Raw genomic sequence first — 12,899 nt, 5'->3', positions numbered from 1 at the left:
TGACACCTTGCATCCGCGATAAAGAAAATAATAATGATGGCAAAGAGAATGAAAGAAATAATTTCGCCCGGCCAGCAAATTGTGCAGACGAACGAGCGTGAAATAACTGGATTGGCCGACCGACCGACTCGCTTGCATTACGCCGCCTGCATATTACGCAGACAACAATAAAACGCGTGCTACCTTCTGCGGTGTATTATTATTATTTTATGCATGCCTCGCTGCTTCTTTGCCCGCAGGTAATGCACCGTGCGCGCTCTTCGCTTTGCTCAAGTCAGCAACAAACAGGATGGAGTAAAGTGTAAATTGAGAAGAAAAATAATAGAAATATATAGAAAAAAAAATACATTTTTACACATCAGGGCTAACCTTGAAGGAAAATAAAAATTTTCAAGACAAACATAAATATGACTTCAAAATTACAATTCTGATTTGAAAGAGTTTTTCTTCTTCTTATTTTAAAAAAAGTGGGAAATGTCTGGAAAAATCTGAATATTATACTTTCTTTTGATAAAAACTTTTAAACGATGCTGAATACTCTGACTGAATATTAAATGAATGTTTGAAATTTTGAAAAAAAAAAATGTTTTAAAAATCACTTCAAACATTTGTAAAAAAAAAAAAAAATAGAAAAAATTAAGTCAAAATTAGGCAAGAAAGGTAAGAGTCTTAATTTAATTGGCCAAAGAATGTTTTCAATGGCCGAATTTTGCTAAAAATTACATAGTTTGTGCTTGAATTGATTTTAAGTAATAAAAATGTTTTAAAAGTTGAACTTTTTGCAAGCTCTAGTTCACATGAAAGATGTTTTCAGCCTGAAATAAAGAAGAAAACACTAAAAAAATTGCAAAATATATGTATTTAAAATCAAATAATTTTTTTAATTTTAAGTTGAATAAAAATTTTAGCATTTTCACAATAATAAATTTATTTTCTTTTCATACAAAAATTCATTAGTACAAAAATTTGCCAAAAGAAAGACCTGAAATTTGATTTAATTTTTTTTCCACGATATTAATTCAACAGAAAATTGGCATGTCTTTTTGTCTCAATTTCCTTTCGTTTGTTGGTTGTTTTTCGACAAATGTCACGTCACGGCCGTTAATACGCCGTGCTAATTGCGCCCAATAATCGAATCGTGCTGACCTGAAGTGACCTGGCCCAAGGTGGAGAAGCCCAATGAGCAGCACCAAAATCTGGAGGGGCGACCGAGTGCATCTTAGCGAGCGATGGCATAGCGGTACTCCTAGAACGGGCACGCCTGCCTGCCGCACTTAAAATTCTCCATCGTCGGACGCGAGAGGAGGCGATTCGTGAGCTCTGGGAACACTATGGACCGGCCCGACAATTTCCTCGGCTAAACACTTCATCGTCGTTTATTTTATTTATCAATTTTTCGGTAAGTGAAATCAACAATTAGTGATTTTCCTCCGGGGTGTTTTTGTGAGACTGGTTTTCTTTTAGAGAGTTGATTGGTGTGTGTATTGATAGGTCTGTGGGTCACCGATGGCACTTTGAAGCTATGCATACCAAATTAGTGACATCCGTCGTACTTTCTTCAAAATCGCTTTTGAAAGTCGGTCGATGCTTTTTAATTGTTGATTGAATTCTCAGTACAACAGAAAAAACTGTCATTAAAAATTTATACGGCAGTTTTTATTGCTAAATTTTTGCGGTTGAATCTGCTGCTAGTTTTCTACAAAGTTGCTTAAAACCGCAAAAATATAACTTTCTGAAAAAATTATGGAAGGTTGCTGTGAGATTTTTTGAAAATTTCATACTTTTTTATTCGCGTCTCCAATTTAAAAATTATAATAATAATAATTTGAAAAATTGGTCTAAATCTAAATAATTACTAAAATATTATATTATTTATTATTTTTATCAGGTGAAGTTGACATGATTTTTTTGTTAAATCTTAATTTTTTATAAGAAATTTTCACTGATTGATTTTTATTTGAAGATTTATTATTTAGCAGCTGTTTGGCAAATTGTAATCAAATCAATTTAATCATTTTTTTTAAGCAAAATTTTTAATTTCGCTTTGACTGATTCCCCACCTTCTTTACAATTTTAAATAAATACGAGATTAAATAATTAAAGTTCAAATGAACTCTTTGAAAATTAACTCTGTTAACTTCTTGAACGGTTCTACTTGCCAAAATATGAGGAATGCTGGCCGGCCAATATATTTGCACCCATTTTTAACACTTTTTCTCGCGCGGAGGCTTCTTTACAGTTAAACAGCGCAAGTGGACCATAAAAGAGAAGCACTCATAAGCACAAGAGATGACGCAAAATGCATTTTTTTCATGCACCTGCTTCCACTAATGTTGTATTTTGAAGTCGTGTAGTTTGTCATTAATACGGCTCGTGATCACAAATTACCAGAATTACTACCTGGATCTGTGCAAATTAGTAAACGAGCTCCGAGCTTTTTCTTTGCAGGGGGATTGAGAAATTCGATAAAATTGGAGATCAGTTTTTTTATTTTGGAAATTAAACTTTTCGAAGTTTTAACCATCATAAAACTTATTTAAAAAAAATAAAAAATTTCTAATTTGCGTTTTCAATATTTTTGTTGAAATTTAGATGAAAGTCGGTTGATCAAGTGCAATGATTTCGACGGTGGCTCGAAATTTGAAGGCGGGCAAGGCCGCAGATTATGAGGACTTGGACGCTAACTACAACAATCGCGGCCCGCCGGACATCATCGAAATGCAGTCCTCAGTGACTGTGGTTCCAGATGGTAAAAATTTATTATCAATTTTACATGATAATTAGTTTTTTACTAATAATATTTTTTAAATTTACAAATTAGAAAATGCAAATAAAAAGAATAAAAAGGAAAAAATTATGCTAAAAATATAATTTAAAATTGCTTTAAATGGTATTAGAGAAAAAATTAGCAGTATAATCTAAATTCCTATAATTTAAATAGATTATAAATTAAATTACGATAATACTGAACAAAGTTTTTAGCATTAAAATATTTTGGTTTTGGTGGAGCCATTTTGACCAAAAATTCCTTTTTTCAAATACTACTATTTCAAAACTTGAATATGCGAACAATGTAAATAATAAAAAATAAAATTCCAGAATCATATACGGTTGGGGCGGCGGTGAACGCGTTTGGCTTTGGCAAATTCCAGGTCAAGTTGTCTCTGTTCACCGGCCTGTGCTGGATGGCCGACAGCATGGAGATGACCATTCTCAGCATCCTCTCGCCGGCCCTGCACTGCGATTGGAAGATTACGCAGTACCAACAAGCGCTCACTACAACGGTTAGTTTTGCTACAAAAAGAAAATAATTATCACTAGCTTATAGGCAGCACGTTTAACGCTAAAGCACCACTGGTTGCATATTTTATCGTTTCTAGTAAAATTAGATTTTTGATCTTGCACTTTCTTGCGAGGAAATATTTAATGAACATCTGAAATTTTGTTTTAATATTTAAACTTGTATGTGGTGTTTAAATGTTTTTTTAATTTCGAAAAAAAAAAATCATATTCAATTTCAATTCAAAAATTATATCAAATATACTTGGGATTTTGACATTTTGAGTAACTTTTACTAAAAAAGCTTTCAAGAAATATCATAGTTTTTAATTACTTGGAGTGCCAAACATTTTTGTCATATCCTCCTCCAAAATGTTATCCTTCTATTTTTTGTTTAAACTCTTAATTTGATTTTTTTTAGTAATAATTTAAATTCGCAGGTGGTGTTTCTGGGCATGATGGTGAGTTCCACGTTCTGGGGCGTGCTGAGCGACCGGTACGGCCGCAAACAGGCGCTCACCCTGTGCTCGGTGTTGCTTTTCTACTTTGCCCTGATGAGTTCGTTCGCGCCCACCTTTGGCTGGATCCTGCTGCTGCGAGGCCTCGTCGGCTTCGCCATCGGCTGCGTCCCTCAATCGTGAGCTTAAAACCAAAAACTTCCCTTTTCAAATAATAAAAATTTATTTGCAGAGTGACCTTGTACGCCGAGTTTCTGCCCACCAAGCAGCGCGCAAAGTGCGTCGTTCTGCTCGACGTGAGTTGAATAATTAATGTAAAAAAATTCTTAAATTTAAAAAAAATTTATTTCAGTGTTTCTGGGCACTGGGCGCGTGTTTCGAGGTGTTGCTGGCGTTGTTCGTGATGCCCACGCTGGGTTGGAAGTGGCTGCTCGGACTTTCCACGATTCCGCTGTTTGCCTTCGCTTGTGCTTGTCCCGTGAGTTGATTTATTTTTTATACAGCGAATGCGAATTTTCCAGCGTCCGAATATTTCCATTCGCAAAATTCAAAAACTTTCCTCATAATTCATTAGAATCCATTTTGGGTTTGGACTTTCCGCGATTCTAATTCTCTACATCTGCCCAATGAAGAAACAAAGATTAATATAACTTTTCTTGATGCAAGCAAAAGAAGAGGTGACAGTTTTGTCGTCTTTTCCTAATTTCCATTTGCATGATAAAATCTCCTTACAAAGAAAAATTAACTGAATAAATAATCTTCCCTATATCCTAATCTAAAATTGAAAATATTCACCAATAAAATATGAAAGTCTGTATATTGGGATTTTAAAAATTTTGATCACTTTTCAGTGGTTGCCTGAGAGCGCGAGGTACCACGTGGCCAGCGGGCAGACGGAGCAGGCTGAAGCCACCCTGCGGAAAATCGCGCGAGACAATGGAAAACCGATGTTGATGGGCCGACTGGTGCTCGAGGACGGCCAGATGTCCATGAGGGGTCGGGTCAAGGACCTTCTCAGTCCCGAGTTCAGAAAGACGTCGTTGCTCCTCTGGACGATATGGTTTGAATGAAATAAAAATAAAATTAAAAATAATTAAAATTTTAATTAGGATTGCGACGGCGTTTTGCTACTACGGGGTGGTGTTGATGACAACGGAGCTGTTCGAAGACAAGGCGCCGTGTCACGGGCCCGGTCCGTGCGCCTCCGAGTGCAAACGACTCTCGGCCTCGGATTACATGGACCTTCTGTGGACCACCCTGGCCGAGTTTCCCGGCATATTCGCCACCATTTTTGTGATAGAGCGGTTCGGACGCAAAAAGACGATCGCCGCCCAGTTTCTAGTTTACACAGTCTCCATGGTTCTTCTTCAACTCAGCATGGATAAGTGCGTCATAAATTATATGCAGAGGAATTAATAATAAAAATTGGGTTCGACCCTAATTTTGTATAAATTAATTTAAATTTCAAGTAAAAAAAAAATAGATGTTTTTACTTGAAATTTAAATAAATTAACAAAAAAATTAGCATCAAAACCAATTTTTATCTCTAATTATTAAGATGCTATTGAAGAATATTTTTTATCAAAATTTAAATAGGACTGACCTAAAATTTAAATTAATTTAATTGGAAGGAAAATCCAATAATTTTGTATATTCTTTGCTTTTATATTTTAATTGAACCAAACAATTTTTCTCTTATTTCAGCCGCGCTTATTTGACCGGAATGTTGTTTGTTTCACGCGGCATTGTTGCCGGAATCTTCCAAGCTGCCTACGTTTACACTCCTGAGGTAAAATTATCATTTTTTTAGCAGCTTATTAATTTTATTTTTCCCTAATGCCAAAAATTATCGCACAATTTTTAGGACCTTCACTTGCAATTGAAAATTTTAAAAACTCTGAATCAAAATTGAAAGCAGCACTTCCTATATTAATATTGATTTTTGCAGGTGTACCCGACTCCTTTGAGGGCCGTCGGGGTCGGAACGTGCAGTGCGATGGCGCGCCTGGGGGCCATGGTGACGCCGTATGTGGCGCAGGTGCTGCTGAAAACGTCCACCTCGTGGGCCATCACCGTGTACGCGGCGGCCGCAATTCTCGCGGCGACGGCGGCACTTTTCCTGCCCTACGAGACCAAGGGCGTCGAAATGAAAGAAACCATGAACTCGCAACGCAAGTGAGCAAATCAGTGATTGACACTTAAGACTTTCGCACAAGTGCAAAACACGAAAATGATAATATTGTGAATATTTTTTAATAATGTATCAAGCAATCGAAATTGCTGAGGACACGCTTTATTGTAAATTTTAATAAAAAAAAGTAATATTATCCGAGGAAAAAAAACTATTGATTCCTATCAAAATATAAAACAGGGAGAAAATTCATTATCAGAGGAAGTGGGTCGCCAGCATGTTGCTGCAGGATCGTTTCCCCGATTTCAGTTATATCAGAGCAACAGACCGTCATGGAACAGGAACACGCACGCAGCTGCAAAAATGGCACGACTCTTCCACATATCATTCAAGTGCTGTGATTACCCGTCTAGAATAATTTCGCCTAGTAGGTTACAAAAAAATCAACTTTTCGTGAAACATGAACATTTTGAATAAATACAATTATGTATTTTTTAATAATTAATTTTTTTTTATGTTAAAATTATTAGAGAAGATGAAGCAGTGCATTATTTTAACGGCGTCCTGGTTGTTTCTGTTTGCATTTCTGATGTACGTGACGGGACCGTTTGTTCGAGTGCCAATCGCGCAGAACGAAAAACTGGAGCAAAATCTACGTGTCCTGTCCCGTCGGCTGTCGCTCGCCTTTCGAGAGCTCGACCGACTCAAAAAGCAGAACGAGGGACTCAAAATGGTGATCAAGTATGGAGTTTAAAATTGATTGTTGGGCTGCAATAATTGTGGGAGGACAGACTGGGCCTGGCGAAGAACAACGAGACCATCAAGTCGCTACTTCAGAAAGAGGAGATCGCCTTGAGCAACGCAAATAATGCACTCAAAAATTGCAAATCAAGTAATTATGTAATGAAAGTATAATAAGGTGATTATTTTTTAAATCGCAACATTAAAAAATAAAAATTATATAATGAATTTTTTTCTCTTCAGAAGGTTTTAAATTTTTCTTAATTTTGTGGATGACAATTAATCTCTTTGATTGTTGCCAAAAGTTTCACCGCCAGTTGAATATGAGCAAACGAGAAGAATGACGGACTACGCAGTGCAAAATATGTGGCTCTATTTGCAGCACAAATTTTCAAAACTGCAGTCCTTGGTTGCACAGGATTCAGATTCCACGACTAAGAATGAGCTGACAAGTCTCGTTATCAACACGGCAGGCAGAATTCAGTAAATTGATCGCAGAAGGGATCAACCTTTTTTTGAAAAATTGGTTCCAGGTTTATTTTATCAAAATTACTGATGCTCCCGAAAGTCGACGGACACGCCAAGTGGCGCCAGTGGGAAGCGGATTATTTGAAAAAAATTGTCCAAAATCGAATCATGCTTGTGCAGAATCCACCAGCGTGCAGCGCAGCGAAAGTTCTCCAGTGCGAATTAAATGCAGTAAAATTCTATGATTTCCAAAAGATAAAAAAAATAACAATTTTTTTACTAAAGAGTTGCGTCAGTTTTGACTGTAAACTTGAGCGCACGTCAGCGTGCCTTTCAGAGGCCTATCGTCTTCATCGGACTCTGGTGTTGAACGATCACGCTTGGAATTCAAATTTTCAGCCTCTCAGCATTATGTGCAGCGACATTGGAACGAACGAAGACTACCCTAGCGCGCCGTGGCCTGGTTTGAAATAAATTTAATTCATATAAATATTTTTAAATTATTCTTCAGGAACGTCGAATGATTTGAGAATCATTCTGGGCCCAGAAGTTAAAGTTCAGAGTTACGCGGAGGTGCCTTTTGACCTTTCGACCCGTTTAAACCGCCTGAGTGGTGACCCCTTGCTTTGGTGGCGAGGGCAGTTGTTTGCATTCCTGCTAAGCCCACTGCCTAACCTAAGTCGCTTGATCCAACGCGTGAAGGATAAAATTAAATTTGTCCGCAGTCCAATAATTGGGTATAAAAAAACAAGAATTTTAAATAAATTTAAATTAAAAAAATCATTTGTTTTATCTTTTTAATGAAATATCTTTTCATTTTTAGAATTTGCGTGGACAAGGAAGAGTATCTAGATGAAGTGATCAGTGCCGTTGACCACTTCTATCAACAGTTTGAAATGACCTCCATATCAATGAGGAGACGCATTTTTGTCTCTAGCAGGAGTCCAGACATTCCACTCATCATTAAGAAAACGTTTGTTTTTAATAAAAACTTCATTTAAATAGAAATTTAACATTAAATTTTGTAACTGATTAATATCAGATACCAACATATTGATGTTTTGCACATATCTGAGGAAATTTTGATCGAAGTGGGAGCTCAAGAATTTTCCGAGGATGAGTCTGAATTTCCAAGAGATGTCTTAGACACCCATTTCTTAAGCAAAACTGACTTCTTGGTCTCTGCTGACTCTCGAAAAGTGCCAAAATGCATGGAACGAATTTTCAAAAAATAATTCCAAAATTTCAGTTGTGCCAAATCGCATTTTCTCTTCAAATGAGCAGAACGGACGCTCACAACAAACTGATCTCGATCGGCAGCAGTGCTGCTTTTGATCACAAAAAACAGTTTGACCATTTGGCCATAGTCAAGCACGTTGCTCAATCTGACGAGGAAATTGATTTGGGCCTTGGTGACATTGTTATAGGCGTGGAGAACTTGGCCAATGGATACTCAAAAGTGAGATCGCATAAGTTTTATCAAAATTTTGTATAAATTTGAATTGCAATTAGGGGAAGAATAAAATAACAAAGAGAAAAGGAATCTTCCCTTCATATAAAGTCACCTGCTTGACCAGATATAAACACTTTTCCGACTTCCTGGACGAAATTTCTGCAAAAGGCAGATTCCAGGACACAAAGCCAAAGTCAACTACTAAAGAAGAGGAAGTTTACGAGTATGAAGACTAGCATAGTCATGCATTGAATGAAGTTTTATTTTAAGTGAAGTTTGAGTGTTCCTAAAAATAAAATTGTTTATTTGCCTAATGGATGGATATATTTAATTAAAAATAAGTATGAATTTGTTAAATATTTCAGCTGTTATTATTTATCAACAATTCATTAACTCTTAAATTTAGTTTCCACTTCAACACTGAACGCGCACTTCTCAAGTTTTAGTTTTAACTTAAATCACTCCCCAAGTTTCTTCAAACGCGGAGCACAATTTAGTGCATGTCAGCGCAGCCGACAACGGGTAGTTGCTGATCGAGATATCTTCCTCGGTGTAGCTTGTGGTTACCTGAACAGGCAGCAAAATCGCTCATTTAGTTTAAATCAAGATTCGTCTGGGCAGGGACAGGAAAGGTCTACTAATAGAGCTAGGAAGTTAGCAAGAGTGGTGCCCTACCTTTCCGTTGGCCATGGCACCGACGACAATGGCGATCGGCTCCTCAGTAGGCACCAATTCTCGAGGGTGTTTGATTTGGTTGGCCGAAAAGGACATGAGCAGTTTTCTGCAGCCCACTGGTAAGTGGCTCTCGACCGGATTTTTGATCACTTTCAGCAGCTTGACTGGACCGTCACTCGCTCTTACACTGAACCGGTGCAAAAGTTGGACTGGGAATTGCATAGAATTAATATGAAACATATTCAAATTAAATAAGTTTGTTTTACGTACCCATTAGTCCAGCAAAACGCTTGAAAGTTCTAGGAATTCTTGTCTGCGGATTTACTTCAATCAGGACGTTTCTCTCTGTGTGAATGTAAATCTGAAAGTTTATAAAATTAAATTTAATGTTGCATATAAAAAGAAAAAAAATAAATGAAAAAAAAAAAACATGCCAGGAGCGTGTAACAAGACAAACATTTTAATTATTTTGTAATTTTGTACCTTTAAATTTAAAAAAAGCATACAAGAAACCAGACTACAAATATTTCTTAGTTCTTAACAAATTTTTAATACATTGATAATTTTATTTACCTGCAACAGGCCGGCACGATTTAAAGGACTGTCGAGCAGCATGAGCAGACACTGGTGGGTGATGTCCGGTCTGCAGGAACCCGAGTCTCGGTTCTGCTTTTTCAGAACGTGGGCGTGATCATCGCAATTGAGCAGCTCGAACGCATTTCCCACCTGAAAAAAATTGATAAGAATGAAAAAGAAAATGGGAAAACGGACCAAACCTTGACAGATTCAAGTTGGGCTCTTTCGAGAATGACGATGAGGCGTTTTTCCTGGTTCGTGATGTGTTTGGCCAGGGACAGGTGCTTCGGCGGCAAAACCATTTCCTCCGCCTCCTCGGCATTTCCTCCGATCTTCCTCTTCTTGCCCATTTTCAAAAGAATCTACCGAAAAACTATTTCAAAAACACTGATGAGTCGAAAACCACGTGTGCTGCTCTGTTTTGAATGCAAGAGGGGTGTTCAGAGAGAAGTTAAAAATAGTTCTTAAAAGAATCACGATGATTGGCCCATATGATTGTAATGTTCAAATCCTCTGTGTACGCCCCTCTTGTTATGTAAACATTATCCAAAAAGACTGATTTCACTGATTCATTGACCTTTGACCATTTATATCTCGATTGTTCAAAAACTACAGCTGTTTTATGTCTGTTTTTCTGCCTTTCTGTTGAGTGATTCGATTTATTTAGACTGCATAAATTTAGGAAACTGCCCTATTATTTTATTCTTTAATTTTCCTCAATAATAATCATGTCATTGGCCATACGAAACCTGATTCTGAGGAAGAGCTCGGGTATATTTTTTTAATTAAATAAGCGAAAATTTATAAATATCTTGAATTAATTTAGGATGTCTCCTGCCATCAAGGAAAATGTCTTTAACGGCTCTGCCGTCAACGCACGAAATGCTTCGAAAGACCTGCAGAGATTTCGCTGAAGGTGAATTAAAACCAATTGCGGCCAAATTGGATCGAGAACATCTGTTCCCAAAGGAGCAGGTGATTATATAATTTTATTAAAATCTGTACGGCCCTGTAAACGAACAAAAAATCAAATTTTGACAGATTGACAAAATGGGTAAGTTGGGTTTGATGGCCATAGATGTGCCCGAGGAATTGGGTGGATCCGGTCTGGACTACTTGGCCTACGCTGTAGCCATGGAGGAAATTTCCAGGTGAATTCTCAGGAATAATGAATGTATTAAGGGACGCTAATGACGGGAATGTTTGCGCAGAGGGTGTGCCTCGGCTGGGGTCATTATGAGTGTCAACAACTCACTCTACCTCGGACCTGTCAACAAGTTCGGCAACAAAAAGCAAAAGGAGCAGTTTGTCACCCCGTTCACTGATGGCAGCAGAGTTGGTTGCTTTGCTCTTAGCGAACCAGGTACGGAAATTATTTTGAAACAATTTACTATTGAAACTTATTGTAAGTGAGAAATAAAAAATTATTTTTAAGGCAACGGAAGTGATGCGGGAGCTGCTTCGACTACCTCCAAAGATGGTGGCGACCACTGGCTCCTGAACGGAACCAAATCGTGGATCACCAATGGCTACGAGTCAGAGGCCACTGTTGTTTTTGCCACCACTGACAAGGCAAAGAAGCACAAAGGCATCAGCGCCTTTTTAGTTCCAAAACCCATTGAAGGTATTGAACTATTTATTTTGAATTAAATTTTATATTAATTTTTTATTAATGAAAATTAGGTTTAAATCAAATATTTTGGTTGAATATTGTTAATTTATAATAAAATTGATAGTCATTTTAATTTTAAAGGACTTGCTTTGGGAAAGAAGGAAGACAAATTGGGCATAAGAGCGTCATCAACTTGCAACCTGGTTTTCGAAGACTGCAAAATCCCAAAGGAAAATATTCTGGGAGAGCCAGGAATGGGATTTAAAATTGCTATGATGACCCTAGGTAAAATATTCATACGGGATTGTGATTAAAAAATAAATAATCTCTGTATAGACGCTGGCAGGATTGGAATTGCGTCTCAAGCTTTGGGAATCGCCCAGGCCTCTCTTGATTGTGCAGTCGATTATGCGTCCAAAAGAATTGCCTTTGGAGCACCAATTACAAAGCTGCAGAGCATCCAGGTTAGTAAATTCAAAATAACATTTACACAACTCTAAATTTATTCAATTGTAAAAGATCCAAGATTTTTAATAGTATTAAACTAAAATTATTAACTGGATAAAAATATCAACAGATAAATTGTAAAGACATTAAGGCTGATGAAAAATGACAATTATTTCCATTAGAATTAAATTTTTTCAATTGAAAAATTTGACATCAAATCCATAGTTAACAAATTAAAACAAGTTTTAATTGAGATAAATTTTTAATTAAAAATTTTTAGAATAAATTGGCCGAGATGGCAATGAGACTCGAGGCAGCGAGACTTCTGACCTGGCGTGCGGCCGCCCTGAAGGACGAGGGCAAGAACTACACCAAGGCGGCCGCCATGGGCAAACTGGCCGCCTCGGAAGCGGCCACGTACGTTTCCCACCAGTGCATCCAGATCCTGGGCGGCATGGGCTACGTTTCGGACATGCCTGCTGAGAGGCACTACAGAGATGCCAGAATCACTGAAATCTATGAGGGCACCTCCGAGATCCAAAGACTTGTCATAGCAGGCAATTTGCTCAAGGAGTACGGAGTCTAATTTTTTTATTGCGTTCAATATGCTTGGTTCGGTGCTGCACTGATTGATTTTGAAAGGAATTATTATTGGATAATTACGGTGTTTGGTCCTAAAATAAAATTTTCCATTACAGAAACTAATTTGTTTTTCACAAATTGTCTTGAATAAAAGAAAATTTCATACGATTTTCCTAAAAACTTCAAGATAATAAATAATTACTACCATTTATTTGAAAATTAAAAATGGAACTATAGAAAATCAATTTTTTTTTTTCAATATAGGATATTTAAAGAAAATACAAAAATGATTTGATCATGAATTTTAATTATGATTTTAATTGAGAACACAACAACTACCATTATTTATAGTCCTTAAATCTGTGATTAAGAAAAAAAATCAAATGTAAATTAGCAGATTATATAACAAAATTTTTATTAATTAATGGTAAAAATTTCAATTAAATTCTTTGATTCTCTATACAATTTTATTAAAAA

General features: G+C 36.8%; 4 protein-coding genes across 5 annotated transcripts in view; 3 read left to right on the top strand and 1 right to left on the bottom strand.

The window, feature by feature from the left end:
* LOC132203516 (ribosomal RNA small subunit methyltransferase NEP1-like) overlaps positions 1 to 12,899 on the bottom strand; it is a 59,977-nt gene that overhangs the window by 11,833 nt on the left and 35,245 nt on the right. Inside the window, exons 3-7 of one of the 2 annotated variants that reach the window (XM_059631337.1) lie at positions 9,982 to 10,154; positions 9,779 to 9,931; positions 9,476 to 9,566; positions 9,206 to 9,414; positions 8,801 to 9,097 (exon numbers count right to left, since the gene is read on the bottom strand). The exons of the other annotated variant lie outside the window; for it this stretch is intronic. Coding sequence (XP_059487320.1) covers positions 8,984 to 9,097; positions 9,206 to 9,414; positions 9,476 to 9,566; positions 9,779 to 9,931; positions 9,982 to 10,131 — 717 coding nt within the window. The 5' untranslated portion in view covers positions 10,132 to 10,154 and the 3' untranslated portion in view covers positions 8,801 to 8,983. Of the gene's footprint in view, positions 1 to 8,800; positions 9,098 to 9,205; positions 9,415 to 9,475; positions 9,567 to 9,778; positions 9,932 to 9,981; positions 10,155 to 12,899 lie in introns of those variants that run through there. 2 annotated transcript variants of the gene reach the window in all.
* LOC132203192 (synaptic vesicle 2-related protein) lies at positions 1,240 to 6,065 on the top strand. The gene is made up of 10 exons (XM_059630780.1): positions 1,240 to 1,399; positions 2,593 to 2,749; positions 3,100 to 3,284; positions 3,720 to 3,916; positions 3,970 to 4,033; positions 4,090 to 4,215; positions 4,589 to 4,797; positions 4,847 to 5,122; positions 5,442 to 5,526; positions 5,686 to 6,065. Exons 2-10 carry the CDS (start codon positions 2,617 to 2,619, stop codon positions 5,914 to 5,916), a joined length of 1,506 nt encoding a protein of 501 aa, XP_059486763.1. The 5' UTR covers positions 1,240 to 1,399; positions 2,593 to 2,616; the 3' UTR covers positions 5,917 to 6,065.
* LOC132203513 (alpha-(1,6)-fucosyltransferase-like) lies at positions 6,198 to 8,844 on the top strand. The gene is made up of 11 exons (XM_059631332.1): positions 6,198 to 6,295; positions 6,399 to 6,609; positions 6,660 to 6,760; positions 6,915 to 7,092; positions 7,143 to 7,308; positions 7,363 to 7,540; positions 7,589 to 7,814; positions 7,901 to 8,050; positions 8,120 to 8,276; positions 8,327 to 8,536; positions 8,590 to 8,844. Exons 1-11 carry the CDS (start codon positions 6,232 to 6,234, stop codon positions 8,764 to 8,766), a joined length of 1,818 nt encoding a protein of 605 aa, XP_059487315.1. The 5' UTR covers positions 6,198 to 6,231; the 3' UTR covers positions 8,767 to 8,844.
* On the top strand, positions 10,310 to 12,541 carry LOC132203515 (short-chain specific acyl-CoA dehydrogenase, mitochondrial). The gene is made up of 8 exons (XM_059631334.1): positions 10,310 to 10,552; positions 10,608 to 10,756; positions 10,823 to 10,932; positions 10,993 to 11,144; positions 11,217 to 11,405; positions 11,535 to 11,678; positions 11,730 to 11,857; positions 12,121 to 12,541. Exons 1-8 carry the CDS (start codon positions 10,510 to 10,512, stop codon positions 12,424 to 12,426), a joined length of 1,221 nt encoding a protein of 406 aa, XP_059487317.1. The 5' UTR covers positions 10,310 to 10,509; the 3' UTR covers positions 12,427 to 12,541.

This window comes from Neocloeon triangulifer, unplaced genomic scaffold, assembly GCF_031216515.1.
Source record: "Neocloeon triangulifer isolate White Clay Creek 2 clone unplaced genomic scaffold, ASM3121651v1 ptg000017l, whole genome shotgun sequence".
Taxonomy (NCBI): domain Eukaryota; kingdom Metazoa; phylum Arthropoda; class Insecta; order Ephemeroptera; family Baetidae; genus Neocloeon; species Neocloeon triangulifer.
The sequence above is the reverse complement of the archived record's forward strand: the minus strand, read 5'-3'. Positions and strand labels throughout refer to the sequence as shown.

Bases quoted from the DNA above. Each gene is read 5' to 3' on its own strand.
- LOC132203515 (XM_059631334.1), top strand. From the start codon at position 10,510: ATGTCATTGGCCATACGAAACCTGATTCTGAGGAAGAGCTCGG. The intron at 11,145-11,216 runs GTACGGAAATTA...ATTATTTTTAAG, and splicing joins CTTTGCTCTTAGCGAACCAG to GCAACGGAAGTGATGCGGGA. The intron at 11,679-11,729 runs GTAAAATATTCA...ATCTCTGTATAG, and splicing joins AATTGCTATGATGACCCTAG to ACGCTGGCAGGATTGGAATT.
- LOC132203192 (XM_059630780.1), top strand. From the start codon at position 2,617: ATGATTTCGACGGTGGCTCGAAATTTGAAGGCGGGCAAGGCCGCAGAT. The intron at 3,285-3,719 runs GTTAGTTTTGCT...TTAAATTCGCAG, and splicing joins AACAAGCGCTCACTACAACG to GTGGTGTTTCTGGGCATGAT. The intron at 4,798-4,846 runs GTTTGAATGAAA...AATTTTAATTAG, and splicing joins TTGCTCCTCTGGACGATATG to GATTGCGACGGCGTTTTGCT.
- LOC132203513 (XM_059631332.1), top strand. From the start codon at position 6,232: ATGGCACGACTCTTCCACATATCATTCAAGTGCTGTGATTACCCGTCT. The intron at 6,761-6,914 runs GTAATTATGTAA...TGTTGCCAAAAG, and splicing joins ACTCAAAAATTGCAAATCAA to TTTCACCGCCAGTTGAATAT. The intron at 7,309-7,362 runs GTAAAATTCTAT...TTTTTACTAAAG, and splicing joins TCCAGTGCGAATTAAATGCA to AGTTGCGTCAGTTTTGACTG.